The sequence below is a fragment of the Lepus europaeus genome, chromosome 5, assembly GCF_033115175.1.
Source record: "Lepus europaeus isolate LE1 chromosome 5, mLepTim1.pri, whole genome shotgun sequence".
In the NCBI taxonomy this organism is placed as follows: Eukaryota; Metazoa; Chordata; class Mammalia; order Lagomorpha; family Leporidae; genus Lepus; species Lepus europaeus.
Window position 1 is genome coordinate 79,866,671 of NC_084831.1, and position 26,784 is coordinate 79,893,454.

At 40.1% G+C, this 26,784-nt stretch overlaps 1 protein-coding gene across 6 annotated transcripts in view; it reads right to left on the reverse strand.

Annotated features, from left to right (window-relative positions):
• Nucleotides 1-6,993: 6,993 nt before the first annotated feature.
• The window catches only part of ODF2L (outer dense fiber of sperm tails 2 like), a 50,174-nt gene continuing 30,383 nt past the window's right edge, over nucleotides 6,994-26,784 (reverse strand). For 2 of the 6 annotated variants that reach the window (XM_062191656.1, XM_062191661.1), the window contains 7 exons: nucleotides 20,069-20,179; nucleotides 17,593-17,697; nucleotides 15,265-15,423; nucleotides 13,167-13,252; nucleotides 12,925-13,087; nucleotides 10,579-10,704; nucleotides 6,997-7,483 (listed from right to left, as the gene is read on the reverse strand). In XM_062191656.1, coding sequence (XP_062047640.1) covers nucleotides 7,355-7,483; nucleotides 10,579-10,704; nucleotides 12,925-13,087; nucleotides 13,167-13,252; nucleotides 15,265-15,423; nucleotides 17,593-17,697; nucleotides 20,069-20,179 — 879 coding nt within the window. In that variant the 3' untranslated portion in view covers nucleotides 6,997-7,354. Of the gene's footprint in view, nucleotides 7,484-10,578; nucleotides 10,705-12,924; nucleotides 13,088-13,166; nucleotides 13,253-15,264; nucleotides 15,424-17,592; nucleotides 17,698-20,068; nucleotides 20,180-26,784 lie in introns of all 6 variants that reach the window. The other 4 variants (XM_062191657.1, XM_062191658.1, XM_062191659.1 and 1 more) reach the window with 4 other exon arrangements.

The following is a 26,784-nucleotide window of genomic DNA, read 5'->3' on the forward strand; positions in this document are numbered from 1 at the left end:
CAGAGAGTTGGATCAGAAGTGGAGCAGCCAGGACTTGAACTGGCACCTATATGGGATGCCGGTGCTGCAGACCAGGGCTTTAACCTGCTGCACCACAGCGCCAGCCCCATTATAGAAATTTTTGAATGCCTACTATAATACCAAGTGTTGTGCTTAGTATTTCAAATGAGTCAGCTCAATTACAATTAAAATTTTTACTTTCTGAAATTCCTCAACTGCCACATGAGCCATAAAGAAAGTTGAAAATAAAACTCTTCAAATAAAGCAAACTCAAATCATAAAACCAAGTTATACCTCTAGTCTGGAAATGCCAATGTACGAAGTTTTGAAGTAACTACCTGTGTTTCTGTGTAGAAGTAAAAACAAATCTTCTGGAAATAGCGGCGAGGGGGAATGAAGTTTTAGATAGAGTTACGTTCAAGGGACATTCAAGATTTCCTTGGAGGCTGAGCAAGACAGTGTGCCAGTGATCATCTACCCATAGAAACACCAATTCGAACAGCTATTTATGAAAAACCCACCTCTTTTCACCAGCTTAGAGTAATGCTTCTGCATGCCTCTCACATGGGGGAGAAAAATTTAACTATAGATCTCAGACTTGAAACCTAGTACCAGGTCCTGCACTGTGAAACCCACAGCTGGGCAGGGTCCCACGGCTCTTGCCCCCGGGGGCCAGTGACTACAAATCAAGCTTCTAAACCCATCAGTAAAGGAACTCCTCCACTGCCCCTCCCCTAACCTCTAGCCGCTGAGTCAGTGCAGGACTTTGCCTTAAAGCTCAATACTGGGCCTGCCATGGTGGGACTCAGCACCAAAGCCCAAAGGCCTCTATCTCCAGGCCAGTGCTTACAGATGGAGCCTCTAGCAGTACATTCTGAACAAGATGCCAACTGTAGATATGGGATGATCATGGTATAGGAGTGCCCCCTAGTGCTGAAACAGTAACACACTAACAGCAGTCATGTAACACTTAGGCGCCACCTAGTGCTGAAATAGAGTGTTCACAGGTTCAGAAAAAAGTAAGCAGACTGCTTAGAATTTCTGGAAGGCAGGCATACACAAATGAAGACTAGAAAAAAAATTCAACTTTCAATTCACAGATGATTTCATACACCAACAGATATCAAGAACTTGCAGGGAAACCTGACCTTATGTAATAAATAAAATAAAATATCAGAACCTGACCAGACAGAAACTGACATATGTAAATTTGGGATGAAGAATTTAAGTTATTTAAGTAAACAAAATGATTAAGGAAAAAACAGAGAAACAATGCTTTAACAGAGAGGCTTAAGAGAGATAGGATCAAATTTTTTAAAAATCAGAGGTGGCTGACACAGTAGTTAAGATGCCATGTGGGACAAGCACATGCCATATTGGAGTGTCTGGGTTTTAGTCCTCACTCTGCTTCCCATTCCAGCTTCCTGTTAATGTGGACTCTGGGGGCAAGACAATGGCTAGAATACTTGGGTCCTTGCCAATGATATGGGAAATCTGGACCGAGTTCTGGGCTCCTGGCTTAGGCCTAACCCTGACCTGACCATTGTGGGTATTTGGTTACCAGATGGAAGATATCTCACCTTCTGTGTGTACGTCTTTCAAATCAGTAAAATAAAATTTTAAAAATCAAACATAAGGGGCCTGCACTGTGGCATACCTAGTAAAGCTACCGCCTGTAATGCTGGCATCCCATATGGGCTCTGGTTTGAGTCCCAGCTGCTCCACTTCTGATCCAGATCCCTGGTAATGTGCCTGGGAAGGCAGCAGAAGATGGCCCAAGTCCTTGGGCCCCTGCACCCACATAGAAGACCCAGAAGAAACTCCAGGCTCCTGGCTTTGGATCAGCTCAGCTCTGGCCATTGTGGCCATTTGGGGAGTGAACCAGTGAATGGAAGACTTCTCTCTCTCTCTCTCTCTCTCTCTCTCTCTCTCTCTCTCTCTCTCTTTGCCTCTGCCTATACTTCTCTGTAATTCTGCCTTTCAAATAAATAAATAAATCTTTATAAAAAAATCAAACATAAATCCTGAATTGAAAAGTACGCCAAGTGAAATTAAAAATACAATAGAAAGCATCCATGGCAGAATAGATCAAGCAGAAGAAGGAATTAGCTCAAAAACAAGCTATTTGAAAATAGAGTCAGAGGAGGAAAAAAGAAGAAAGAATAAAGAATGAGGAAAATTGAAGGTAACTTTGGGATAGCATTGAAAGAGCAAATATCCAATTTACTTGGGTTCAAGGGGGACTTGAGGAGGCCAAATGGGTAGAAAGTATATTCAAATAGATGCCTGAGTGCAGACTCACTGTAGAAAACTTACAGGCCAGAAGAAAGGGGGATAAGACTTCCACTGCTTATCAAGAAATCTCTACCCAACAAAGCTTAGATATGAAGATGAAATCAAGACATTCCCAAACAAGAACTGAATTTATCACCACCAGACTGGTCCTATAAGATATACTAAAAGGTCTTCTTCCAACTTACAGACACTAACAAGTAAAAAGAAAATATCAGAAGATAGAAAACTCATTGAACAGAGATTAGAAGTAAACTCACACACTTACAGCCAAAAGATCTCTAACAAAGGTGACTAAGTGGAGAAAGGAGAGGCTTTTTAATAAATAGGGAAGGGAACATTGCATTTCTGTATGTGGAAGAATGAAAACAGATCTTCTTTCTCTATATATGACAATCAACTCAAAATTTATGAAAGATCTAAATGTAAAACCTAGAGCTATGAAAACACTAGAAAAAAAAAACAGAAAAAAAAATGTTTCAGGACATTGGAACAAAACAGGATTTTGTGGGTAAAATTCCAAAAACATAGGAAACAATAGCAAAAATAGGGCTGGCTGTTTAGCTTAGAGGTTAAGACATCTTGTACATACACCTCACGTTGTATTTGTGTTCAACACCTGACTCTGGTTCGTAACTCCAGCTTTCTGCTAATGCAGATCCTAGGAGGCAGCAGTGATGGCTCAAGTGACTGGGCTCCTGCCATCCACATGGAAGCCCTAGCTTCACCTCCTAGTCCCAGCCATTGCTGGCATTTGGGAGTGAAGCAGGGGATGGGACCTCTCTCTCCCCCTCTTTCCCTCCCTTCATCCCTCTTACCCTCTCCCTCACTACTTGTCTCCCTCTAAAATAAATTTTAAAAAAGAAAAAAAAGGGGATTTAATGAAAGTTAAGTCTTCTGCACAACGAAGGAAACATTCAACAAATTGAGGAGAAAATCCTCAGAATAGGAAAAAAATATTTGCAAATTATACATCTGGCAAGGCGTTAATAACCAGAATATAAAAGGAACCCAACTCAATGGCACAGGAACAAAGAATCCAATTAAAAAGTGCACAGCAGATCTGAAGGACAGTTTTCCAAAGACATACAAGTGGCCGACAAGAACATGAAGACATGCTCGGTGTCACTCATCACTGTGCAATAGCTATTAGCAGATAAAAGGTGACAGCTGACAAGGATGTGGAGTAAAGGGAGCCCTCATACATTGTATATAATGGGTTCCAGCAGTCTTCATCTTTACGTCTAGCACGCTTCTCTTGACTGTTTCTTTATCCAAATGTATAGCACCCCTAAAAATAATACTCTAGTACTTCGTTCTCTGGCCATCCTTTCTTACCTGTCTCACTCTGCTACTCCCTAACATTTATTGATAACAGTCCTCTTTTAGATTTTTTATTTATCTGATTAGAAAAAAATCTAAATAAAATCTCACTAGAATAATTGAAGCAAAAGCACATATAGGAAACATTAACACTATTTTCTCTACCCTTGCCAAATGCATGTAGGATTCTATACCTTTCTCCAAACACACACTAATATTTGTGAACTCACATACACAAACTTGTTAATTACAAAAATGAGTCACTCTGAACTTCATGTGATGTATGACTCACTAGTTGGAAGATGTAGATCAGATGCATTCTTTAAGCAGATAAAATTCTGTTTATTCCACACTTTCCCGACTACAGACCCTCCTTGTGGCTCACCTCCAGAAAGGGCTTCACATCCAGACTACTGCAGAAGATCTGCTGACCCCAGAAAGCCTTGAAGAGGGTTCTCTAGCAATGTGATTCTAATATTTGTAGTTGGGGAAAAAGTGCTGCTTATGACTAAGAAGGTCTGGGAGCAGAAAATTTCTCATAGAAACTCAACAGATGGTAACATGTCTCGTGGGCCCACAAGAACTGAAGCCACTGCATCTTTCACCACTTGGTTTGCTGCTGCCCGGCAGATGCGCATGACAGGCCGCTGGCAGGTGTTGAGGAAACCACAGCCATGAGCAGGCAAGGGAAAATTAAACCTCCCTTATGGCACTTGGAAAGAAAGATGTCCAGCAGAACAGAAATAAGAGATGCCTCCTGAAGTAGAACCAATGGAACACACACAAGAGAATTTTAATGAAAATATAATGGAATTGCAGAACTTAAAAAAGATTTCTTAGTTGAAAGTCAACATTCAACAGAAAAAGAGAATGGCTGCTCTTGAAACCACACCAGTGGTCAAAAATCAAGAGGAAAGAAATACCTTACAAGACATGCAGTGACAGACACCCCAAAGCGGGGGCTAAGTCACAGGGAGATCAGATCCAAGAGACCAAACAGGAAGAAGGAAAGAACATGTGGAGACGTAATAACATAGGCAGTGGAAGGAAACTTTTAGAGCTTAAGAAGAGCTTGAGACCCTGAATATCAAGAATAAGGGAAAATCCTGCAAACCTTTTAGCACCTTGTTGAAACAGGGATGGTGGAAAACTGGAAGCAGAGACACTGCTCCAGGTCACCAGGGCGCTGACTCAGGGGCCTCACCCTGAGTTTGTTCAACCAGGGGCGACCAACGTGCTCTCCATGGTGCACTTGGACACATTCAGCACAGAGACTATTAAAGTTCTTCCAGGATCTGACAAATGTCCCTCATCACAGTGTGTCACCAGTAGTGATCACCAACCTTAGGCGTTTTGTGGTGGTCTCTTTCTCCCACAGTCCCTCTAAAACACTGCAGATGCCACTTTCTAATATCGTAACTGCAAATCACTTTTATGAGCACCATAGTATGAAAAAGAGATTTAGGGATGTGTACATGCATTACTGTTAAAAGAAACTATTGTCCTTATTTATGAAACAAATGCAAACAGTTAAGAGCAGAGATTCTGGATGACAGCTGCTTAATCACTATGTGATCTTGAGTAAGTGATGTAACCTTTCTGTGTCCTAGTGTCCCAAAAAGCAAGTAAGTCAATACACATCTGGCACATCACAAATGTTTAATAAATAATAGCAGTGCTGCTGCTGGCTGCTGCTACTGCTTCGGCCACAGCAGGAAGACAGAACTTTAGTTTTGGAGTCAGAAGACTTCTGGGCCGGCGCCATGGCTTAACAGGCTAATCCTCCACCTTGTGGCGCCGGCACACCTGGTTCTAGTCCCGGTTGGGGCACTGGATTCTATCCCGGTTGCCCCTCTTCCAGGCCAGCTCTCTGCTATGGCCCGGGAAGGCAGTGGAGGATGGCCCAGGTCCTTGAGCCCTGCACCCACATGGAAGATCAGGAGAAGCACCTAGCTCCTGGCTTCGGATCAGCAAGATGCGCCGGCCACAGCAGCCATTGGAGGGTGAACCAACAGCAAAAAGGAAGACCTTTCTCTCTGTCTCTCTCTATCCACTCTGTCTGTCAAAAAAAAAAAAAAAAAAAAAAAAAAAAAAAAGACTTCTGAGGACAAATGCCAACTGTGAACTTGAGTTCTATACTGCAGCAATGGCAGTTGATCCCTCTAGCTTACAGTTTTCCTATCTGAAACAGGACAGTGAATACCTACCTCATTCATCATCCATCCACCCTTCCACACACTGAGTACTTGCCATTGTGTAGGGGCTGGGATACAAACCTGAATAAGTTACAGCTCTGCCCTTCAGGAGTGCAGTCGAGGGAGCAACACTCAAGGGCCTTCGTTTCCTTTCATGTGGGCATTTCTTAAGGCTCCTTTTGCCTTAGGAGAATGAAGAAAGGCCTCCAGGGTTAAGTATGTTTTTAGTACCATAAGTATGATGATTTTAAAAAGGGCAGGGGTGGTGGTAGGTAGGGACCAGCACTGTAGCAAAGCAGGCTAAGCTGCCACCTGCAATCTCAGCATTCCATATGAGTGCAGGTTGAAGACCCAGCTGCTCCACTTCTGATCCAGCTCCCTGCTAACGCACCAGGAAAAGCAGCAGAAGACATGGGAGACCTCGAAAGAGTTCCCAGTTCCTGGCTTTGAGCTGGTCCAGCCCCAGGCTGTAGTGGCCATTTAGGTAGTGAACCAGCAGATGAAGATATCTTGCTCTCTCTCTCTCCCCAGATTTCTCTGAAACTCTGCCTTTCAAATACAGAAATATTTTAAAAAAATTTTACAAATAAAAATGTAAAAAGGTAACACTGATCTCATTAGCAATTGAGGGGCAAAAAATATGGCTGGTTTGTAACATTCTATGTGAGTCTTTGCTATTTTAAGAAAAAAAAATATCAGGGGCTGGCTCCCACAGGGTAGGAGACTACAGGGAACAAGTTGTGGATCCCTCTTCTACTTCATCCCAAAAATAAAGATCTCTAAAGCTTCTTGGTGTTGAGAGTGCTTATTTTGATCATCCCATGTGAGCTGGCCATGCAGCAGCTGGAACAAGTTTTTCCCCTTTAATCTTTTGGTGAACTCAGGTCAGGGGCTTTAGAAAATCTGCAACAATAACACCAGATAATCACTAAGGTAAAATGAACAAGAAACCAGGATAGCCTGAATGCTTCTTCTTTATAAAGACACAGTGTCCTATTTTCACTATGCAATAGCTACCTATGACTTAGTATTTTATTTTTAAAACCTAATAGAAATAAATAATAGGTTGGATGTTAAATACAGCATTATCAAACATTAAAATTCAGAATATTTACTTTATTACAATTATACAGCACCACAATATAAAACAACTATATACATTACTTAAAATCATGCATTTGGCTCATAATTGGCCTAAATTTATAATAAATTTAGAAGAATGGTAGTCACAAATCTTTCAAAGAATGATTCTGATTTCTATGTGTGTGTGAAAAATATTCTAGAAGCCAATATAATTTTAAAAGGAATCACACCAGAGCTACATGAGAATTATCCAGAAAAAAAATTATCCATATTAAAAGTTACCTTGTTTTAAAGTTTCAAATTAAAAATAATGTTTCAAAAATCTCTACATAAAAACTCTGATACTACTACCTGTAAATCCTAAAATATAACAACTGGTAACATATTTACATCCTTCTTACCAATTCACATTTTAGAGGCATAGTAAAATCCTACTGCTCTTAGAAAATAAATTCCATAATTTATCCAAACATTGTTACATAAGAAGTTTTAAGAAACCGTAAATAATTCTTAATACTCTCATTTTGATTCTCCGACATCTCAAGGCTATGTTGTATTTCTTTCAAACACACTTCCTGATGATGAGCTTTCTAAATAATAAAAAAATACAGATAATCAGTTAGTAGCATTCATATCAAAAAATAAGTCACAATACAAGCGTATACATGAGTAACCATTCACTTCAAGATTTAAATAAGGACTCCTCACATCTAAAATGTTCATTATTAACTTAAGGTTCACTGTTCTTCAGAATTAGAAATTAAAGCACACACTTGGTTGATACCAATTGTAGTAAAGTTTATTATAATGCATTTGTTTAGCCTCCAACTATTACATATTTCACAGGATTCATATAATCAATGAGTTTTGTTTAAAGCTGTCATAACTAACTGCCATTACATTTAACATATTTTCATACTAATTTTTCTGCCTAAAATTTGGTATTTTATGTCATAAGAACGATCTCTGCTGTCTTAAAAACTAGAATTCTGGTTTTGTTAATGTGAACATTTTAACTTTAGAATCCTTTAAAAAATAACTCTTAACATGATAGCTTTTCTTTTTAAAAAAAAAATTAAAGCCCAATAGACTTTTTAAATTTCTGTCGCACATAAATTCTTGAGTAGAACTGTTCATTGTAAATGGTTTAGAGAAAGGTTGCAAATACTATCCAGCTTTCAACCGAAATCTAGACACCTGGGAAAGCCGCCCCATGCACACCCTTCTCACCAGGTGTTGGATGCTGCAGATCCAAGCAAGCCCCATGCTCAAAGGCGTGGGGTGAGGCCCGTGCTAGAACGAGCTGTCAGATGCCGCGACGCTTTATGGAGCAGCAGTTTTACCCAACAATCTGGGGAGAAACACTGTCACACAAAGGCACTTACACTGTAGAGCAGAATGTACCATGTGAGCAGATTTCAGCATGATACATAAAACTTCAGAGCCAATCCAGGCTGCGGGTGTGCGGGGCGCCATGAGCGGCACCTATCGCACCAGTGTACAGTCAGCGAAGGCTTCCCAGGCACTCACCATTCAAATGGGGCTCCAGCGTGCTTCTAAGGTAAATATTTTTTTTGGAGGGAGGGTGGCAATGCTATGGCATAGCGGGTAAAGCTAACACTTGCAGTGCCAGCATCCTATATGGGTGCTGGTTCAAGTCCTGGCTGCTCAACTTCCGATCCAGCTCTCTGTTATGGCCTGGGAAAGCAGTGGAACATGGCCCAAGTCCTTGGGCCCCTACACCTGAGAGGGAGACCTGGAAGAAGCGTCTGGCTCCTAGCTTCAGATCCACACAACTCCAGCCATTGAGGCCATTTGAAGAGTGAACCAGCGATGAAAGACACTCTCTCTCTCTCTCTCTCTCTCTCTCTCTCTCTGCCTCTCTGTAACTCAAATAAATACATCTTAAAAAAAAAAAAAAAAAAAAGACTGACCTGTCCATTGAACCACCCCACCCCATGGAAGGCAAAGAACACAAGGACCAATTTCTCAGCTGGGTCTAAATCTGGGCTTCATTCTAGATTCCTCACTGGTACAAAAATTTAACAAAACATTTAAGATTTATTTATTTGAAAGGCAGAGTTACAGAGAGAGGGAGAGAAAAAGAGAGAGAGATTCAGGTCTTCCGTCCTCTGGTTCACTCCCCAAATAGCTGTAACAGCCAGGGCAGGGACAAGCCAAAGCCAGGAGCCAGGAGCTTCTTCCAGGTCTCCTATGTGGGTGCAGGGTTCCAAGAACCTGGACAATCTTCTACTGCCTTCCTAAGCTCATTAGAAGGGAGCTGGATGGGAAGTGGAGCATCCGGGACTCGAAGGAATGCTCATGTGGGATGCCAGAGTTGCAGGTGGTGGCTTTACCTGCTATGCCACAATGCAGACCCCAAAATGATTTTAAGCTATTTACTTTAGTAGTTTTAGACCAGTAGTGGGAACATTAGAGTAAAACCCATCTCATCTTACTTTTTCAGAGGCTTCAATCACACAAAGAACATTACATGCATTTTAAATATCAGAAATAATGATGGTGAATAAAAAATTTTAGAAATAAAAGGAAAGTCTTACTAAATTAAAAATGACTGTTTTGTTCAGATTAAATTGTCATAAAATTTTTATGGCATTAGTACTAAATAATAATTGCATGCCAAAAATTATTTAACTTTTGAACCTTTTAGGTTTTTAACATTTTAGACATTTGGGAATGAAAGAGCCATTTTCATGGAGTCTGGCTCCATGAAAAAGTATCAAACTCAATGTCATTATTAAGTAGATAGTTAGTAAGCAATTTAATCACAATAAATGTAAGCTTTTAGAGTATCTTATAACAATTGTCTATTTCATGAATATTCTGGAAAAAAACATTAGAAGACTAATTGGACACAGCCAATCTGGTTTTCCCATTTCATGGCTAAGTGGACCCAAAGCATCTATTTCATATGGAGTAGATATTGCAAGCGTGAATATTTACTTAACACCAAATTTTAACTTCCTAAAAACATAATCATGATTCAAAACAGATATAAAACTCTAACTCCTAATGATGGCTTAAACTGTGCTTATCTTTAAAAAATTATAAATTCATACCACAAAGAAAGTCCGTAGCTTCACTAAGCAGCTGTCATGCAGACAAAGCGCCTGAAGAGACTTGGGGGCAATACAAGACTTACTGCCAAGAGGGGCAGCCAGACACTTCTGCAGCATGATCCTGACAGTTGCACCTTTTGGGTTTTATATTATTTGCTAATTTTCTTTTACATAAAAGAGGATTCATTTATTTGAAAGTCAGAATTACAGAGAAAGAAGGAGAGATCTTCCATCCGCTGGTTCACTTCCCAGATAGCTGCAATGCCCAGGGCTGGGCCAGGTGGGAGCCAGGAGCCAGGAGCTTCTTCCAGGTCTCCCACATGAGGGGCTCAAGCACTTGTACCACCCTCCACTGCTTTTCCCAGGTCATCAGCAGGCAGCTGGGTGGGAAGTGGGGCAGCCGGGACACAAAGCAGCGCCCACGTGAGATGCCAGTACTGCAACTTTACCTACTCTGCCACAATGCCAGCCCCATGTTACTTTCAATATTATCACTAAAGCAATAACCTTAGATTCTTCTTCCTTTGTAACTGAACTGTTTAACTAAACTACATGGTAAGAAGGCTAAATGTGATTTTTTTATAGTAAGCCACACCAATACTTACATTGTTCATTTTGCAAATAAGTTGATTTTGTTCTTCATTTTTCTTTCTAAGCTCAGTTTCCAGATCTAATATTTTAATTTGTAAAGCCCTCTCTCTAGACGATATTTTCTCTATTTCTTCAGAGACCTGAAATTTTTATTAAGAGAATCAAAAACTAAATATGCTTTCTTTATAACTTAAAGCCTTGACAGAGTTATATTCCACCTCTTTTTCCAGATAGGTCTTAACTGGGCATCAGATAATTTAGTTAGCAAATATTTAAAGATGTTCTATCTCAAAAACTAGTTGGTGGGAGTATGTATGCTTACCTTTGCAGCATAACTACCTGTAAGATTAACTTGAGATGTTACAGATAAGATACCTTTTCTTGGCTTTGTGACTTGGGCAGGTGTTTTCACAACAGTCTATTTTTAAACATAATGAGACCCATTGCCATTTTAAATAGTACTTGCATTCACCATGGTGTCTAGAGCGGTGGTGGCACAACAGAAAGCTCTCATTTCATGCTGATTATACACTTGGACAGGCAGAATTTGGGGGCAAGGGATAATATACTTACTCCTCGCATATACACCCAGGACTGGCTTCTCATTTATCCTATTCCATACGAATAGAATGAATAGAAACTCTAGTTTAGCTATATGCTTACCCAAGGATTAGATATCTGAGAGTCTACTTTTCAGAATGTTGCCACAGAATGGAAGTAGAGGCAGGGGTTGGTGCTGGAGCAAGGAGCTAGAGAGAAGGACTGTCATCTAATCTAACTCCTATGGACAAAGTTCTAAGTTAGTATAAAGTGAGTCACAAAGATTTCTTCTACACCAATCCCAAGGCACTGGCTGGAGTTTGCAGTGGGAGAAAAGCCCTCAGGATAAACATCTGTGCTCTTGGCAGGGTCCCCTCAGGGACAGGGAGGGATGGCAAGGCAGCAAGGGCAATCCACACATGGCAGCAGCTTGAGACAGTCCACATTCCACCTCAGCAGGAGATAACAGAGGGCGCTCGCCTCTCTGGGGGCCCTAAGTACTTCAGGAAGGAATCCGAGGGTACCAGCCATTTCCAAAGTCCACTTAGGCTGAGCCTGAGGTTGGCGGGGCTGAGAAATCTATACTACGTGTCTATTGCTGGCAATACATTTTATATTTAACTTTTCTTCAATGATATGTCTGTCAAAGTACATTTACACTGGTTTCCCAGAGCTCAAAAAGTATGTGTGTGTGTGTGTGAGTGTGTATGAGAGGGAGAGACAGAGACAGACACTTGTGAGGTAACAGCTACATTTCATGAGTATCAGATTTTATCTTTTACAGAATTGCCATTAATGAACTTTGGTGAGACCACAGGAAGAAACAAGTCTGGAGGGGAAGATCCAGAAACTGGTGTGAGACATTTTCAGTTTGAGATGCCCACGTGAAATGGAAATGCCAAGTGAATAGTGGGATATGAGTTGAGATTTCAGTGGGGAGAGGGGAATGAGTGGAGAAATACATTTGAGAGTCATCAGGACACAGATGATAACTTTCCAGCATCACTCAGTTCTATACTAATCAAGAAACTGAAGTGTAAAGAAGCAACCTAAAGTAAGGTACAGTATGGAATTGTCAGAGCCAGAATTCAAATCCCATTCCTGTTGGCCTCCGAAGTCCAGCTTCTGTCCTTCCTAATGGTGTTTTCAACCAATGTGCCTCTTCTCTGAGATCTTCCTGACTCATCATTTGCCTTCACCTCCAGATAAAAATAACCACTGCTTCCAGTGTACCTCGAACCCATACTCGGTTACAACAGTTACATGTGGGACGACATTCCCTTGTTACCACACCACTCCCTACTACGCTGTGTGCATCCTGAGAGCTGAGGCCAGGCCAGCACTGGCAGACAGAGCCTGACATATAGGGAGGCACTGGGTTAGGCTGAATGGTAACCTGATGAATTTAACTGGAATTTTATTCTTGTATCTACTTACTTAGGCAGCAGTCTTTGTCAAGAGACTTGAGATTCAGAGCTCACCAGACCAATCAAAACCAAAATTCCAATTCTCTGTACACTCAAGTTGTTTTTATATTAAAAATGAAGGGCATGGGGGGAGGTGTTAATGCCTTCAAGGTGTTTTTCCCCTTCTGCCCTAGACTGCCACATCACCATTGATCCACTGCAGCAACTCTGAACCAGTAATGGATCTGTTTTGCTCCAAATGGACAGTAGGTGAAAAACAAAAATGCAATTGCTCCCTTCACCCTGTCATCAGGACAAAAACAATCACAGGCTTGGCAAGATGAGATATTGTCTGGCTAAAAACAACTCTTTGGTAAACTAATTAAAAAGTTTCTAAATAAAGGCTATCTGTACCTTTTGTCTGCCTTCCTCCAAAGCAGCTTCCAGTTGCTTGGACAAGGCTGTGTATTCTGCAGATTTCTCTCTAAACTTCAGATTGCTCTGCTTAAGACACTCTTCTTGGTTTGCCAGCTTCTTTTCAAGCTCTTTGTTTTCCGCATCCATCTGTTCCAATTTTCTTTTTACAGAAAATACAGATTTTAAAATTGGTGTAAAACAAAGATCCAACACCAATTTTAACTCAATTTAAGACTTACTGTTTAAGGTTTTCACACTTCAACTGAATAAGATAATTTTCCTCTTCCAGAGAGAGCTTTGCTAGAAGACTGTGATTTCCTTCAACCTAAAAGTAAAAATAAAGGTTTTCATGGCTATTTTGTTCATGATCAACTTCCAAAGAAATCTACATATTTTATTGTTAGAACAACCATAAGAAATAAGAGGATATAAATATTAGTATTACTCCTACACAGAAAGAAAACAAGAAATGTCACACTGTTAAAATATAAGCTCTTATATTCCTGATTAAGCTTTTTTTAAAAAAACTATATTCTTATGTTCCTATAACTGGAAATTTTTCTGGAAAATAGCAATTAAAATATTCTTAACGGCCGGCGCCGCGGCTCAGTAGGCTAATCCTCCGCCTTGCGGCGCCGGCACACCGGGTTCTAGTCCCGGTCGGGGCACCGATCCTGTCCCGGTTGCCCCTCTTCCAGGCCAGCTCTCTGCTGTGGCCAGGGAGTGCAGTGGAGGACGGCCCAAGTGCTTGGGCCCTGCACCCCATGGGAGACCAGGATAAGCCCCTGGCTCCTGCCATCGGATCAGCGCGGTGCGCCGGCCGCAGCATGCCGGCCGTGGCGGCCATTAGAGGGTGAACCAACGGTAAAAGAAGACCTTCCTCTCTGTCTCTCTCTCACTATCCACTCTGTCTGTCAAAAACAAAAACAAAAACAAAAAAAAAACAAAAATATTCTTAACAATACTTTATGGGAAAAGAATATTTATTAAGTTTAACTATTAACACTAAATATTACTTCCTATTTTTGGATACTTAGTGTTTTATTTACAGTTTTCTTTTCAACTAAAAATATTAACTGATAGCTGTGTATCTGTGAAGCTGCAATTATAAAGTAAAAACCATGTGTTTTTGAGAAGCAAAATAAACAAATCAACCAAAGACACACTTGCCCATGACAAAAAAAGATTCTGTCCACTGCTTCACAAGCTGATTTAAATAATTAAGCAGCTTTGATAATAAAATAAACTTTAATTAGTAATTCAAGTTAACCTATATACTTTGATGTTTTCCTAGAAAAATCTCTTCCCAGGGATTGAAGGTCACGAAAATTGTGTGTGCATTTTTGTTTTGAAATTTTCATTATTTATTTGTGTATGTGTGTGTGTATGAGAGAGAGAGAGAGACAGACAGAGATAGAATATGAGACACAGCTCCCACTTCTTGGTCAGTACCCAAAAGCCCAACACAGTCAGGTCTGGGTCAGGGCTGAACTGGAAACCAGAAACACTATTCAGGTCTCCCACATGAGTGGCAGAAATTCAATTAGTTGAGCTACCACAGTTGCCTCTAGCATTTGCTTTAGCAGGAAGTGGGGATTAGGAGCCACAGCAGGAATTTCAATGTGGGCCATGGGTGTCTTAACTGGCAATTAAATCACTAGGGTATATGTCTGCCCATGCATTTTTAAAAATAGTAAATACATATTGTAATTGCAAGACAGACAGGGATTCCTTCAAACTGTTCTGTAAATGAAAAATGAAAAAACTTGCCACCGTCCTTGGACATGCTTCTTTGGAAAAAGTAATTACATAATATTTATTGAGTGTTGACTGTGTGCTGGTCATTGAGCTAGGAAACAACTATGTGGTGACTGACAGACATACATGATACATGTTTTACTGTGATGGAGTGAAAAAATAACATAATGTGAAAAATAAAGATTGAAAATAATCCCAATAGACATGATGCACAATTTGAAGGTAAATTCTAGTTTCTGTAAGGTAAATTACAGTAATTTCCTTATCCTACCATCAGGAAACATATGTAAGCACAGCTTTACTCCTTCCTTCACACTATCACTCCATCCTCAAATGTCTAAATACAGACTCGCATGAATAAACTAAATTAGTACTTTCCAGTATCAAATTGTCACCATAAAATGCTAAAAGCAGAGCCTGTAAAATGATATTATAGCATGTGCCTGAAAATGATGTTTCAAGAACCAACGTAGATGGGACTAAAACAATCAACCCCTGTCACAAGTGCCCTCAAGTGGCGAAATCAGTCCAAAGCGTTCCTTCACACATCCAGCAGAACTCAGAACGACCGCTGGACACCTGGCCCTGCAGCTGCCTAACGGTGTGCGCCTGGTCTGCACACGTCCCCTTGCAGCGCTGCAGGCTCTCCTGACACTCGCGAAGCCTCCTCTTGGCCGCCGTCAAGGACTCGCGCACGTGCTCTAACTCCTGCATCTGAGACTCCATCTGGCCTCTCATCTGAGTGGTGGCATTGGGGGAAACAAGCCAAGAGCACACATTCAGCATTAGTATGTCTACTATCGTAAGTGCTAAGTATGCTTGTCACATAACAAGTACGTTAGGCATAATGACTTTAAATAAAGAGATGTAACAGAATAAACAAGAATGCATATTACTTTAGACTCTGTAAGTAAGCACATATAACTATAAAGTGGGTTGGACTTCAGCTTTCAAACAGTTTGTTGAACAAAGAAATTCAGTAATACTAACTGGCAGGGAGAAAGGAATCTTTTCATTATATTCAAGCATAGAGAGTAGTATTAATAAAGCCAGTCAAGTTTTCTCCCCTCCAGACACTGACTCTAAAGTAATTCTCACTTTTAGTGATTCAGTCTTATAAATCAGACTTCACTAAATTACAGAGCCTTGTCTCACTCAGCTCAAACTGGTGGGGTTCATTGCCATTATTTCAAGATAGGTAACAGCATCAGTGCTCACTTACCACTCCGATCATTACTGCTACAATGAACAAAACTCCCCAATTTTATCTACATTAATCTCTTTGGCTGCATTGTTCTTCACTATCACCCTTTTATGGAGATGTGACAAGCAGCAACCTTAAGAAATGCCTGCGCTAGGGCAATTGCTGTGACATAGTGGGCTAAGCCTCCACCTGCAGTGCTGGCATCCCATATGGGTGTCGGTTCGTGTCCCAGCTGCTCCTCTTCTAATCCAGCTCTCTGAGTATGGCCTGTTAAGGCACTGGAGGATGGCCCAAGAGGTTAGGCCCCTCCAACCACGTGGGGCTCCTGGCTCCATTGCAGCTGGCTGGGGTGTGAACCAGCAGAAGGAGGACATCTCTCTCTGTCTCTCTGTAGCTCTACCTTTCAGTTAAATAAAAAATTAAAAAAAAAAAAAAAAGAAAAAAGAAAAAGAAAAAAGAAAAAAGAAATGCCTGTGCTGCTACTTAAAGCCAAATAGTTGGACCCAGCATTTAGGACACTCACCAGGAGAAAAAACAAGAGCCAGGGCTCTTTCCTGGGGACAGGGAACACCTAGAACTTCTGTGCAACATCTGGCATTGTTAATCAGAAAAGATAAAACCAGAACAAAGTGCACCTGCATCCCCAAAACACCTAAGAGCCCGCAAGAAAACCAGTGGAAAAGAAAAAAGAATAATTTCACTAAAAAAGAACCTACTTTCCTGGTTAAGTACCAGTTACACCACATTGTGACCTCACAGTACCTGGACAACAGGCTGCTGTCCCTTCTGCTCTTTCAGTAGGTTTTTGAATACAGGCTCTTACTTCCAGTGCTGCCTAGCAGAAGAGACACTGTGCTGGTGTGTCTCTTGGGATAAAAAAGAGACCAAAGAACACGAAACGGTTTCTTTGGTCTGCTAAAAAGAGGTGAACAATATTTCTAATGCCGCAGTCAGAGGTGCATCTGGTGGGCTATCTTTTATCTCTGTGAGGGCGCTGGCTCTGGCAAACCTCTTCTTCACATTGGCACCTCCCCCTGACTTCTCACTCCCAAGAGATGGGCTCCCAGCAACTATGGAACCCTTAGTGAACTCAGTTGGAACTGAGCACTAACATCCCATGACCTCTCCATCCTCCTCACCAAAACAGCAGGAAACCCCAAGAAGGGATGCGGTTTCATTTCAAAACTTAGAAATATTCACAAAAACATTCTAACTTGCCAGTACTGGCCTTCCCCTCATCCTGCTGCAATAAGGTGAATAAAGGGAAATGGTGGGTTTTTGAAAGATATCATTTTTCTTCCAAAAATGCACTCTGCAGAGAATATTTATTTTGCTTTTTTAGACACAAAAGATACACAAGCAGAAGAAAGAAAGATCAGTTTGCAAACTTATGGTTGATGCTCAGTGGTAAATATTCAGTTTTTTGAAGTAAGTCTGCTCTTGTATCAGAAAAATTAAACATTTATGCTACTTCCCAAATATGAAGGAAAAAGTCGAAGAACATTCATATAAACAAACAACATTTCACACCTGGAAGAAACTTTATTTCCTTAGGAAAAGAACTCCCACAAAGATTGAGAATAGATCATGCCTAGGTAGGAACTAGAAAAAATTATCAAAATGAAGAAACCTAGATAATTTTCATAAAGTTAAAAACATATATATATAAAGTATTATTTGATTATCTGAAATTTTAAACTTACCTTCTCTAATTTTTTATCTTTGCTTTTTGTTATTAGTTTATTTTCATGTAGCAAATTTTCACATCTTTTTTTCACCACTTCAGCTGCTTCTTGCAACTTTTGTACCTGAAAATAGAACACATCATTACAGCAATATGTATTAAGATCTCACATGAAATAAAAAAGCTAAAAATCCAACTTTTATTGTAAAGAAATCATTATTACTCTATCAATGCCTAATGCTACTCCTTCTTTAAATATGAAATCATTAAATTCTCTACTTTTATCCATAGTCCTTTCATAATTTACCTATCTTCTCCCATCAGTTCTAGTCTCCTCCATTGAACTCTGAAGGCTACAGGCATTTTCATTTCCAGGTAAATGCTATTTAACGAATCAGTCTCTGGCCCCAATGGGCTCCCATTTCAATTATTTTCCCCAGAAAATCAAAATCTACTCAAAAAACATCTGAACATGTTACACAAAGCCCAGCAGCAAAATACGGGGATTCATCCACTGAAGGATTAAATCCAGATGACATCCCCACGGTCCTCCACAGCCTCTGTTCTTCCCTCCAACCCCGGATGTCTCAACTCTCTTTTATCATCCAGTCCATTCAGGTGCAGCTTCTTCCTACTTGTGCATACTTTGTCCCCCTAAGCTTTTACTCTTGGCTCAACATTCCTTAATTCAAACTCTCTTCTAATAAAATTAGGATTTTTATTGATCAGTTTGTTACCCATCATGCAAGGACCTGCGTTAAATCTTGTCTTTTTCACAAAAACGTTTTTTAACATTATATTTCCAATTCCTATAAATTACCACTAAATATATGCTCTACTTCATAAATATTGTCACAGGTTCTTTTCTAGGCCTTTCATGTGAATATATCTTTTTTTTTTTTTTTGGGGGGGGGGGGTGTCCTGGGCTTTAATGGCCCCAGAAGGGAGGCATTACTCTATCAGGGGTAGGGAATATCTGGCCAAAGAACCTTATAAAGCCCACAAAATCATTTGGTCTGGCACCACAGGCAGGACTCAAAATTCAATAAACTTGTAGCAGGCTTATTTTGTATAATACAAAAGTTGATAAGAATGATGTTATAAATTCACAAATAGCCCTTGGCAGATAAAAGGTTCCATATCCCTGCTCTAAATCAATACCATTAAATATAAGAAACAAATATAAACAAGATTAATAAGATTATACATTAAAGTTCATATAACAGTTATATCACTAATTTTAAATCTATTTTTTGGTATACCCAATACATCCACAGGTAGTGTTTGAGCCAGGAATTAGAAACATCTATTTATTTTATTTATTTTTTTTTTTTTTTGACAGGCAGAGTGGACAGTGAGAGAGAGAGACAGAGAGAAAGCTCTTCCTTTTGCCATTGGTTCACCCTCCAATGGCCGCCACGGCTGGTGCGCTGCGGCCGGCGCACCGCGCTGATCCGATGGCAGGAGCCAGGTGCTTCTCCTGGTCTCCCATGGGGTGCAGGGTCCAAGTACTTGGGCCATCCTCCACTGCACTCCCTGGCCACAGCAGAGAGCTGGCCTGGAAGAGGGGCAACCAGGACAGAATCCGGTGCCCCAACCGGGACTAGAACGGTGTGCCGGCGCCGCAAGGCAGAGGATTAGCCTAGTGAGCCACGGTGCCGGCCGAAACATCTATTTATTTGAGACCATAAGAAATGCTTTGGGGAGCCAGCATTATGGTGTAATGGATTAAGCCCCACCCCATACAATGGCAGTATCGCACATGGGCACTGGTTCATGCTGCAGCTACTCCACTTCCGATCAAGCTCCCTGCTAATGTGCCTGGGAAAGCAGCTTAAGACAGAAGATCCAGAAGGAGGTCCTGGCCCGGCCTTGGCCATTGTGGCCATTTGGGGAGTGAACCAGCGGATGGAAGATCTCTCTCCCTCTCTCCCTGTCTCTCTATCTCTTTAACTCTGCCTTTCAAATAAATATATAAATCTTTTTTAAAAAGAAAGGAGGGGCCGGCGCTGTAGTGTAGCCGGTAAAACCACCAACTGCAGTGCCAGCATCCCATATGGGCACTGGTTTGAGTCCTGGCTGCTCTCTGCTATGCCTGGGAAACGAGTAGGAGATGGCCCAAGTCCCTGGGCCCCTGCACCCATGTGGGAGACCCAGAAGCTCCTGGCTCCTGGCTTCGGATCAGCTCAACTCCAGCAGTTGTGGCCATGTGGGGAGTGAATCAGTGGATGAAAGACACCCCCCGCCCCCCGCCGCCTCTCTCTTTCTCTCTTTTCCTCTCCTTCTCTCTCTGTGTAACTCTGACTTTCAAATAAATAAATAAATAAATATTTAAAAAAAGAAAGGAAAGAAGGAAATGCTTGGGACGTATCATACAATATCACAAAATAATGGCCCCACCTCTCTTCAGTTCCATTTGGTTTGATGGCAAGCAAACACAGTATTTTCAATTGCCAACCAATTTTAGCAAACATTGAAATAGATGAATTGGTCACCTGAGTTTTATATACTTCAATAAGGGCTTTCTGTTGTTTTTCCACTTCTTGTAATTCTAAGAGTTCATTTTCAACAGAAACCACCTCATCCTTCAAAGAAGCAAGTGTAGTCTAGCAAGGAATACATAAACAAATGTCTGTAAGTCATTAGAATACACTTATAGTTCAGTGCCACAGAATTCTAAAAACATAACTGACTTACCACCTAAGTTAATAAAATAATTCTGCTCACATATCATTACAATTCTAAACTTAGGAATTTTAAAAAGTTAGTGACTAATACTTACAAACAACCTTAATAAGAATTACACAGGACATCACATGTTTTGTAAAACTTTGAAAAATTTACTGACAAAGAAAGACCTGAAAACTTAACTTTGTTTCTAGATTGAAGGAATCAATATTGTGGATATACCAGTCAGTTTTTTTCCAGATCCATTTAACAATTAATAATTTCAATCAAAATTATAACAATTAGAAGAGATATGACAAAATTAATTTAAAATTGACATGAAAGAGTAGTTAAGAAAACAATTTTGAAAGGAATACTAAGTGGAGAATCTAAGTAATTATTAGATACTAAAATGTATAAAGAGTTAAAATTATTATGAGACTAATACAAGAATTAAAGATCAATATAAAGAAAAAATACTTAAAAATTATATAATAAAGGTTGGGGTTCTAAATCAATGTGGAAAACAAGTTATGTAAATATGTTTACCATAAATGTCTAACTATTAGGGAAAAAAATAGGCTAACTATTGCCTCAACTCAACACTTAGGAAGCATCCGAGGAATTAAATATTAAATATGAAAACTATTAGTTACCACAAATCAGGGAAAATATGACATTTGTAGAAAAAACATAATTTATATGAGCGAAATTGACATTTTGAGATTTTATTATTGTTTATAGCCCTTGTCCATATGCTTGAAGAACAGTCGTTTTTCTATTTGTTACTTGCTGAATTCTTTATTCATTAGAGGGCTAAGCTTATGATTATAAAGAAAACTGAAAGTATATCATTGTAAAAATTAAATAAAAATAAGAAAAGCAGGAAGAGGCAAGGTGGGAGTGAGGCAGTGAGGAAGGGAGGGTATGGCAGTAAGTATTATTATGCTCTTAAAACTGTATGTATGAAATACCACAAAAGTTATTGCAAAAATTAACAGAAAATAAAAAAAAAATATATATTTTAAAAACTTACTTTTCAAAGATCAAAGTAAAATCAAATTTGATTTTAAGACAGCGAAACCTTACTAAGCATAAAACCAAGAAGCTATAGTGAATTCGGAGGACCTGAGATCTTACCCTCTTTGCAAGCTGCCCAGTTAGCCTATGACAGCATCTCATGGATGCTAGGGAAAGACAGGAATCTCCTGAGTCACGGGGACTTCCTTACTCAACAAGAATAGCAAGACTGTCAATATTTGTGTAAGTTTCCTAAGCCCCAATTCCCACAGGTTAACACAAAGAGGCAAACGGACAACTGTATATGCCTTGGGATGTATCACAGGTGAGCAAACCTGAGTGGAGGGAACCAACTCTTCTAACAGGCAAAAGCAAGCCTACCCTTTACTCCAAAGGGAACACTGCTATCTTCCAAGGATGCTTGCTATGCAAATATCCTTCTACAGATAATATGGATCACAAGCAGTCAGTGCCTCTGCTAGTAAGATGTGCAAAATTCAAGAGACTCCCAACAGAATCTATAAATGATCTATTGATCGATGAATCAGATACAATAAAAATTAGAAACATATCTACACTATTAACTTTAGTTATCTTACAGTTGTGAAATTACAGGTAATTAATTTCTCTCCTTTTCTACTCTTCTATTTTTTTAATTTTCTATATTCAACAGATGCAACTTTATAGTCTTCCATATAAACCTTTGTTGTGGGGTTGGTACTGTGGCATAGCAGGTTACAGGTTAAGCCACTACCTACAATGCCGACATCCATATGAGCGCCTGTGCTAGTTCCAGCTGCTTCACTTCCATCAAGTTCCATGCTAATGCTCCAGGGAAAGCAGCAAAAGATGACCCTGCAGCCATGTGGGGGACCCAGAAGAAGTTTCTGGCTCATGGTTTTGGCCTGGCCCAGCCTGGGTCGATGCAACCATTTGGGGAGTGATCCAGCAGATGGAAAATCTCTCTCTCTGTCCGTCCGTCCGTCTCTCTCTCTCTCTCTCTCTCTTTCTCTCTCTCTCTCTGTAACTCCTTCAAATAAATAAATAAATCTTAAAAAAAATACTATGGCCTCCCAAATCAGAGTTCCTGGGTTTAATTTGTGGGTGAAGCTTATGATTTCTGCCTCCCGTTAATGTGAACACCCAGAGGCACAGTGATAGCTGAAATCAGGTCAAGTCCCAGCCATTGCAAACATTTGGATAGAGACAAGTATATAGGAGCTCTCTGTCTTTCCTCTTTCTCTGTCTCTGTGTCTGTGTGTGTGTCCCTCTCTGCCTCTCAAATAAAATTTTAAAATAATTTTAAAGGGACAACACACAAACATCTAGGTAAGTTTCTACTGTAAATAATATGTCAAATATATCTAGATATTTTCCTTATACATAAACCCAAAGAATAATACATTTAAAATGTTGCTGAATTATTAATATGTTAAAGAATAAATTTTAATTCAATGACCTTTATAGCTTATGAACTTAAAAGTCTACTATCATGTTATTAAAAACAAGATTTAAAATTAATATGATCTTTCTAATCTTTTCTTTCTGAAAGATATCAAGGAAATTAAGAAAAGAAACCTAATAAAATTGCTTCCTCTTTGCAGACAAAACAATTTAAGCTTTCATTAGCCAAATATTTCTGGAGGGCCAAGTAAATACCACACCTTCCTTGAGCACCCTTACTCACAAAGATGGGCATTTATAAGGAAAGATTCATAATCTTTGAAAAGACTTTAGTAGGAAGTAATATTTGAGCTAAACCGTAAAGGAAAGGCAAGATTTACACAATGTAAGAAGGCAGCATTACAAAGTGTAAGAATAGGAAAACTACAGGAACAGATGAGGGACAACACGAAGCAATTGTAGGAAATAGCAGGTGTTCACACTTGGCTAGAGCTCAGAATAATGAGAAGACTTCCTTCCCTACTCTCCCTTGTAGCTAGATGGGGTCCTGACCCTCAGATGTACAAGAGCCCAGTTATAAGGGACTTTCAGGAAGTCTCCAAGGGAGGAGAGGAAAAAAAGAGGGAGGTCATATACCTTGTTTTTCCCTCCATCCTGTGGTTTGAAACTTGGTTATCAAGGCTGGAATTCCAGCAGCCACTTGGACTGTGAGGATGAGGGTCACAACCTGGTAATGGCAGAGGAGAAAGCTAAACAGAGGGTAAGTCTCTGATGCCAGATTAGCTTTGGACTTCTTCCACATAGTAAATATGTACCTCTAATTAAGCCACCTCGTTTGGGTTTCGTATTATCTAAAATGAAGCTGAATCGTAACTAAAACAAGACTTGCTAACATATAAACAATAATTCTCTGGATGAGTTAGTATATCTTTTCTTTTGGAAGGTTCTAGTACAAGTTCAAGCAAAGTTTACCTGATTTAAAAGATTCAACCAAGCAAATTTGTAATTATAAAATGTGAACAGGATTTTTATCAGTATTTCCTTTCTTCTTTTCTCCAAATTCTAACCCTGTCTCTTCCAATAAACAGAGTAAATCTGTGCAAGTGATTTAACCTCTCTGAACGTTAATGCATTCATCCATAATTGAGAAAAGTATCTTTATTACAGTATTGATATGAGAGTTAGAAAAAAGAAAGTAAAATTCTTATCAACTGCCTCCCTTGCTGCTGTTACCCTCCATAGTCATTTGTTAAATGACTGATATATTCCAGGCACAGTAAGAGGCACTAGAACTAAAGGGGAAATAAAACAATCCCTGACCCTTGGTGTGTGGAGGAGGGAAGGATGGATAGCCAGCAGGGGGAGACAAATTACACAAGGAAGTACTACATGTAAAACACAGAGAAAATAAAACAGTGCAAAATGAGGCAAAGGTTAGTAATGTGCTTTACCAGAGAGAACCTCCTAGGTTCAAATAAAATTAGAGTTCTCTACTCAAGAACTAGCCAGATTTTCTCATATTCCCTCTTTCCTAATACCAAGCTAATAAAAAGGAATACAATAAAGAGAACAGACCAGGAGTCAAAGGGTGAAATACCTTTGATGCTTCTGGAATCATTGAAGCAGGAATGGGTTAGGCTAAGGAGGAAGCTCACTGGCCTGCAGAATCCAGAGAAGCACAGGGCTGAGGACAAGCATCAGACTTGGGGCTGAAAAGCATCAGTTCAGTTTCTAGGAATCAGAGAGCCTACCACCCCTGCCCCAACTTTGCACGTTCAAGGTGAAACGCTCGGAACCAGGAGTTTGCCCCTATTACAACACTCTCCAGAGAAGCTGAATTATCTGTCTGGGGAGAACTAAAACAGAGGGAAAGTGTTCGTGACTCAAGACATTCTGGGCTTTTTTTAAGTAGTTTAGCTTATTAATTATTCATTAGTTAACTAAGTAACTAATCTACTAGATTATTTTCAGTCTTCTCATTTGTTTTGTGTTGTCTCATTTGTAAATTCTTAACCTTCGGAGAAAGATAGCAATATGAAAGAGAAAGATCCAGATGGGTTTATTCAGATTTAAAAGGGGGAAGAGGAGTGAATCCGAAAGAAAAAACTCAGTTGAGAATCTGAATAAAAATATTAAGATAATTCTCAAGATATTTTCAGATATTTGATAATATGAACACTCAGAGAAATGAAAATTAAAAATTTTAAAAGAAGGGTTAAAACACAAAACCAGGGAAATTGCTCCAAAAATCAGAGATAGAAGACATAGTATCAATTGCAGAGGTGGAACAAGTCAACAGTACAGTCAATAGTGCATCCAGAAAGATTGAAGATGGAAAGGGGCAGAGGGGAGGAAGCATCACCAGAGAAATACACAAGAGAATTTCCCAGAGGTAGACCCAAGACTTGGGGTTTACACAGTCTTCAAAGTACTCAGCACTATGGACAAGAATACACCCACACCTACATATGTGCATGTGAAATGCCAAAACACCAAGGATAAAGGACATATCCTGAATATTCAAGATAAATTTAAAAATTAAGGTAGCCATTGTGGAGCAGTGTGTAATCAATCTGCTTAGGACCCACATCTCACATGAGAGTGCCAGGGTTCAAGTCTCACCCCCATTTCCTATTCTGTTTCCTGCTAATGGTCCCCTGAAAGGCAGCAGGTGATGGCTCAGGTAGATGGGCCCCTGACACGCACAGGAGAGACTCAGATTGAGTTCTAGGCTCCTGACCTTTGCCTGGCCCAGCCACAGCTGTTGCGGACATTTGGGGAGTAAACCGATAGATGGAAGAGATTCATATTCTCTCTCTCTCTCTCTCTCTCTCTCTCTCTCTCTCTCTCTCTCCTCTCTCCTCTCTCCTCTCTTCCTCCCTTTCAAACAAATGAAAATAAATAATTTTAATGTCCCTACACAGGAATAAGAATCAGACTACAAACATTTTCACTGTTAGAAAACACTGGAAAGAAGAAACAAGGGTTGTAAACAATCATTGAATCTCCAAATGTCAATTTCACTCCAATGCAGTACCTTTTAGATACTCTATCAGTTTCCCCAAATCAAGGAAAACATATGATATCTGTCTTTTTGAGACTGGCTTATTTCACTAAGTACAATGGTTTTCAGTTGCATCTACTTTGCTGCAAAAGATAAGATTTCATTTTTTTAACAGCTGAGTAGTACTCCATAGCATAAATATGCCATAATTTCTTTATCCAGTAATCAGTTGATCAACATCTGGATTGATTCCACATCTTAGCTATTGTGAATTGAGCTGCAATGAACATGAGGATATAGATAACTCTCATATGCTGATTTCTTTTGGTTTTGGTGGGATGGCTGGATCATACGGTAGGTCTACAATCAGATTATATCAGCAAAATGTCCATACTACCGAAAGCAATTTACAGATTCAACATGATCACAATCAAAATACCAATGACATTCTTCTCAGATCTAGAAAAAAATTATGCTCGAATTCATTGGAAACAAAAGAGATCTTAAATACTGAAACCAATATTATTATTTTTTTTTCCAAAACCAATATTAAACAACAAAAACTGAAGGACCCTTATGGGGGAGAGGGACAAGAAACTAGGCCTGGGCAAATATCAGGGGCTTCTTAAGAGGTTAGATGTTCCCCAGAGTCTAGCGGGCAGGACATTCTCTGGGAAGGAAAAGTCAATCCCCTTCAGAGAACCTCTAGGCACGCCCAGAGCAGAACTGCCCCTCCCCTCCAGGAAACCTCTGGGTGCACCCAGAGCAGAACTGCCCCTCCCCTTTGGAGAGTCTCTACGCGCGCACTTATGATGTCACTGCGACCGGCCAATCCTGTAACACCTCAGCACTCTCCCTCAGCATTCTCCGGTATGCTAATTGTCCCTCCGAACGAGCCAATCCCGTGCCACCTCTGCATTTTCCACCAGCACTCTCCACCAGCATTCTTTGCCAGCATTCTCCCATATGCTAATGGTCCCTCTGAACTGACCAATCCTACGCATGCGCATTAGGAATATGCTAATTCGTTGCCTATATAACCTGTGTGAAACTGCCGCTCAGGGCTCCTCACTACCTGAGGTGGGGGCCCGTTTGCGCAAACGTTCAATAAAAACC